Source organism: Brassica oleracea, chromosome C9 (genome assembly GCF_000695525.1).
Source record: "Brassica oleracea var. oleracea cultivar TO1000 chromosome C9, BOL, whole genome shotgun sequence".
NCBI lineage: Eukaryota > Viridiplantae > Streptophyta > Magnoliopsida > Brassicales > Brassicaceae > Brassica > Brassica oleracea.
In genome coordinates this window covers 41630539-41635600 of record NC_027756.1, presented here as the reverse complement: position 1 = coordinate 41635600, position 5062 = coordinate 41630539, and the positions used below count along the sequence as shown (strand labels likewise).

Here is a 5062-nt window from a genome sequence, read left to right as displayed (position 1 = left end):
ACCCCCACCCCCCCCCAAGGCCACAGTCAACTCGTGCCATTAAAAGGATATATAAAAATAAATATATCCGTTTCAGGTTTAGTCGAATATATCCGTTTTCAGGTTTAGTCGATTGTGGTGTGTGATGAGAATATATGTTAAACTTCTTCTCTCTATCAGTTTTTGAGCGTGACTATTCGAGTCAAAGTTATCTGTGCAAAAGCCTTTAAGTTGGCCTTAATGGATTCCGAGATTCGATCAGACGAAATATAAGCAGACATTTTTCTTTTGTTAAACATGTGTTTCTATTACTGTTTTTTTGTTTGTTTGTTAAACATGTGTTTCTATTACTGTTTCACAATCTTTTTTTCCGTGAGTGTCAATTAGCTCGTATATTTGTGTGGGATTTTGTACAATTTAGTCGCCAACTAAAGGCTAAAACACTGCAACAAAATTAAACGTATATGTTTGTATAGCGCGCAAACACTAACATGTTTTACAGAAATGTTGTAATTACAGATTTTGTGTTTTTTTTTGTCGTAACCAATTGGTGATGGTCATGCTCGAATCTTTCTGCAATTTTAATCATGCAGCGACCAATTTAGAAATTGGATACTCCACATTTTCAATGGATTAGTTTAGTATACAATCTGATGGACAACGGGGTTTAACTCTTTCTTGTGTGGTTTAACTCTTTTACTTTCTTCATATCATATTAAGTGACGAGTTATAAAGATTTGTTATATCATATGTTAGATGATGTTTTCAAGTTTACAACATTAGTTAATTTTAGTTATTTGCACAATTATATGAAACATTCTATTTTATTATTGGGTCAATTGTGATTCCGTAAACAACAATGATGTTTTGAATTTTAAAAACTAAAAAGTAAATGGTTTCATGATATACTATGTGCGAAAATCTTAAATATAATACATCATGATATGAAGGAATATATATATGAACTATTGGTGAATTATAGTTCTATCAACATCGATCACATATATTATTCGTTCATCCAGCACAACCTGCATATTCTCCAAAAAATCAAGCGAAATACAACTATACAATAGTCCTTTTTTCAAAAAAAAATACAACTATACAAGCATATACTATTTTAATCCTCATGGTACACAAATCGAGCATAATCTTTTTATCTAGATCCACTCCGAGCCGGGTCAGATGGTACGTGTTGACCCGTTTACCCGTAAGGAATAAATGGTCACAAAAGTCAACAAAAAGATTGGCGGTATGAGGAAGGGGTTTCAACTGTAGATTCACAAAAAGCGTTGACGAACCACAAAATAACACGGTGACAGTCACTATCTTATGCCTCCACACTTCCACTTGCTTGGACATGATGTGACATACGTGGTGCCACGCTTTGCACACCTCATCTCCACTTCCACCATCGCCATTTTACTGTGACACGTGTTCTCATCTCCTTGGTTTGCCTCTGAATCTTTTTCATCTCCGCAGACATTTTTTCCGCCTGTAATTAGGAAAAGTTGAAAGTAAACGTATAAATTGATAAGAGATTTGAGAGAAGTAAACATCAGTTTGGATAAACTCAACAAAACACTCACTCGTCGTATCTGTATAAATACATACCACGGACACGACACGAACCTGGTAGCACAAAGATTATTAAGATTACTTCCTAAAAAAAATAAAAACAAAGCTTTAACAAAAGATAAGAGAGAGAGAGAGAGATGAGTTGTGTAGTTCGTCTTGTTGTGATTCTCCTCTTGACGCTTACAGTTACATCTTCAGCTCGTAGTTCTGTCACCGTTTCAGGTTTGGATCTCTTAATTTTCTTTGTTGGTTCGATTCAGTCTGGTGATTTGGATTTCTGATTGATATCGTTTGTTTGTTTGTTTAGGTATTGGGATGATTGGAACTGAAAGGAGGTCGTTGATGGTGAGTGTTGAGGATTACGGTGACCCGTCTGCAAATCCTAAACACAATCCCGGTGTTCCTCCGGCTACGACCGCCCAACGCAGCCCCAGCAGAGGCTGACCTAACGTTAGTAAAACCCACATGGGAAGAAGAAATGAAATTCTCAGTTTTACATGAGATGAAACCAAACTCAGTCTCTACAAGTTTCTCCAATCTGCATATTGATATATACGTTTCTCCTAATTTCTAATATCTTTTGTTTCCTTTAGAAGATGGCTAGATGCCTTTATTCCAGTTTGGGTCTAAACAAAAATGATTGAAGCAAAGAGTAAAATTTAATTAAAACCAAATGAACAAGGTATGAATGTTCAAAACATGATGTTAACTAAAACACACAACGTTTGCTTTTTGGCACATGCGATCGAAACACATGTCTTAGTCTTTCTATACCCTTCCATGTCGAAATCTTCTTTCGACTAATGATACTACTTCAGTAGCTACCAGTGACAATGCTAGGTTTTGTCAAAGTTTTACTGATGAGATCTCTCAGCTCGATCTCTCCCGGGAATCTACCTTCTTTCAATTTAGAGAACACCTGCATCAGAAGCATCAGATTGTACTAGTTACTGCGACTGAACTTAGCACATCTAAAAAAACATTGATAGATGAGTTAATACTACTAACTAACCAGTTGCCCGTTGCATAGAACTTCAAAAGCCCCTGAGCTTTGAAGGTAAGACTGCAGAAAGTTTCCGATAAGCCAAGTGGAAGCCATGGATCCAAACCTATTGGCCCTCAAGGAGTTGAACCAAGCAGGTGGGTGCGCAATACCAATCATGGGAAAGATACGATCACCCGCGACTATCATCCCGATAACACCCATCTGAGCAACAGGCACAACCTTGGCTAGAAGACGCTTTGGTGCTGGTGGTGGGTAGTTTGCGAGAACCACATCTAAACCGGGGAAAGCCGTCTCTAACATCTTCTTCATGGTCACTGCAGTTCCCCTTCAAATAAAAAAATAGAAAGAGAGAGAGAGAGAACAAGCTTAGTAAACACCAGTATCATTGTTAAAAAAAAAGCTAGACTGTTGCCTAATGCGGATAAGTTCAAAAGGTACCAACATGTCAATCATATCGTTTAGCATTTGACATATATAATTAACAAAATCAGGGCTTTCTAAGTTCTGTAACAAACATCTAAAGAATTTAAAAAGCAATGAACTCACATATAAAAAAGGTAAATGACTTATTTATTGAAAGCTGTTGCGTAAAGAGGTTCTCTGACTACGCTAGAATAATACTATATAAGAGCAAAGCTAAATTGCAAGAAGCAAAAACCACTAAGACAGAAAAAGGATAAAATCAAATCAAAGTTACTTGAAAGAACAGGAGACGCAGAAGTTGATCTCCACGGTGTTTCCATATCCAACTGCTCCTAACCCACTTGGCTTCTGCAAAAGAGGCGATAACTGAGAGACTGAGAGACTGAGAGATAACAATAAAAAAAAAAAAAAACAACAGCTGAAGGGAATACAAAAAAAAAAAGAGATTTTCACCTGCGAAGGAAAATCTAGGGTTCCAGGAACGACCACAGGCGGACGCTGCTGGTGAGGGATGTGCGGTGGCTGATTGGGACGGTGACTCGGAGGTTTCGGAGGCGGAGGAGTGAAAAGGCTGAAGAGATCCGAACAGAACAAGAAAATCGGTAAACCTATCAGGATCAACTGTGATCTGTCCATGGCGAATTTAAATCTCCGATGAGTCGGTAAGTCTACAATCCCGATCGAAGAAGAACGAGACAAATATATATACGCCTTGTTTGGTTGCTAGAATATCACTATCTATTTTCTAACGCCTTCGTTATATACAAATTTGCTCAACCGCCCCCTATATTTACTATATTTATGCACATTTACACTCTTATTAGACTTTGGATTAGGTTTAACTGTTTAAGCATTTGCATCTTAATCAAAAATCCAAAAACCAATTTCCACAGAAAAAGCCCCAGTGTATACCCACTCTAAATTGTAATATTATTTCAATCTAATCTGAATTCTAACTATGTCCAAAAATGAAATAAAAAGTTAAGAAAACTTAGAAAATGTTATGAACCAGATTGTAGATGGCTCATAACCAAGAGATTATGATTTGTAATCTTTTCATTTATCTATGACGGTGTAATCTCTTATATAAGGAACCTCTATGTTATGAATAAAGATAGACGTTTCCATTATTTTTATAACACGTTATCAGCACGATAGCCTCTAGCCCTAAGCCCCACGAAATATTTTTCAACTCAGCCGAAAATCATCAAACCCTAAACGAAATTGAATCTGCCTCGGAACTTCAAAGAGACCGTTTTCCCAAACAATGAGGACCCAGAAAACGACCAAGATATCAAATCGAAGCCCTTGCCGAGACGAATCAGTCAGTGCAAACCGCTTGTCGATCTGACCACCGACGCGCCCTCACGCACATATACAGTGCGCGCCGATTTGCTTTGGAAACCAAATCCGATTCCAACAAGGATTTTCTAACCGAACTCAACTCCTGTGCAAGTCTAATATCAACAAGGCGTTCAAGCCGAGAGGAGTTGCTTCCCGTGTGATCAAACTCTCTTTTCCATTCAGATCAAAAGGAGTTCATAGCTCGTTCGCGACAGACGATCAAGGCGTTCCCGATCAGACGTTCGCGACCCGATAGAAGCGACTCGATCCATTCCAACTTGCGTCTCCGATCAGCCTCAATCTGTTCGTGCTTCCGTTCGCGACAACATCAGCTCGCGACTCGATCAGCACATTGGACCGCTCGCGTTCCGTTCCCGATCAGCTCGCGGTTCATCTCTTTGGTGGTCCGATTCAACAATCATCTAAGGTTAAAAGGTAATTCAAAACCTAAGTACCCATAATCGAACATGGATTGATTGATAAAGAATGAAACCCTAAAACCCTAATCTTTATGAATCAAAACCATAGGGTAATAGATCAAAAATCCTAATTGAGTAAATCGAAGCTCTAAAAGTTTGATACCCCAAACCCTAAATCATGTTCCTACATGATTAAAACCCCAAATCGGTTTTTACAAGTTAAAATCCGATAAACCCTAACCCTATATCTATAAACCCTAAATAATATAAGTATCAGAATTAATTATACTATAATTATCAAATCACATATTAAAAC

General features: G+C 37.9%; 2 protein-coding genes across 2 annotated transcripts; one reads left to right on the top strand and one right to left on the bottom strand.

The window, feature by feature from the left end:
- The first annotated feature begins 1607 nt into the window (after positions 1-1607).
- LOC106313321 (protein PSY1) lies at positions 1608-2204 on the top strand. The gene is made up of 2 exons (XM_013751106.1): positions 1608-1776; positions 1862-2204. Exons 1-2 carry the CDS (start codon positions 1692-1694, stop codon positions 1996-1998), a joined length of 222 nt encoding a protein of 73 aa, XP_013606560.1. The 5' UTR covers positions 1608-1691; the 3' UTR covers positions 1999-2204.
- On the bottom strand, positions 2192-3734 carry LOC106313320 (selT-like protein). The gene is made up of 4 exons (XM_013751105.1): positions 3437-3734; positions 3258-3331; positions 2567-2885; positions 2192-2473 (listed from the first exon to the last, which is right to left on the bottom strand). Exons 1-4 carry the CDS (start codon positions 3617-3619, stop codon positions 2369-2371), a joined length of 681 nt encoding a protein of 226 aa, XP_013606559.1. The 5' UTR covers positions 3620-3734; the 3' UTR covers positions 2192-2368.
- Positions 3735-5062: the final 1328 nt, after the last annotated feature.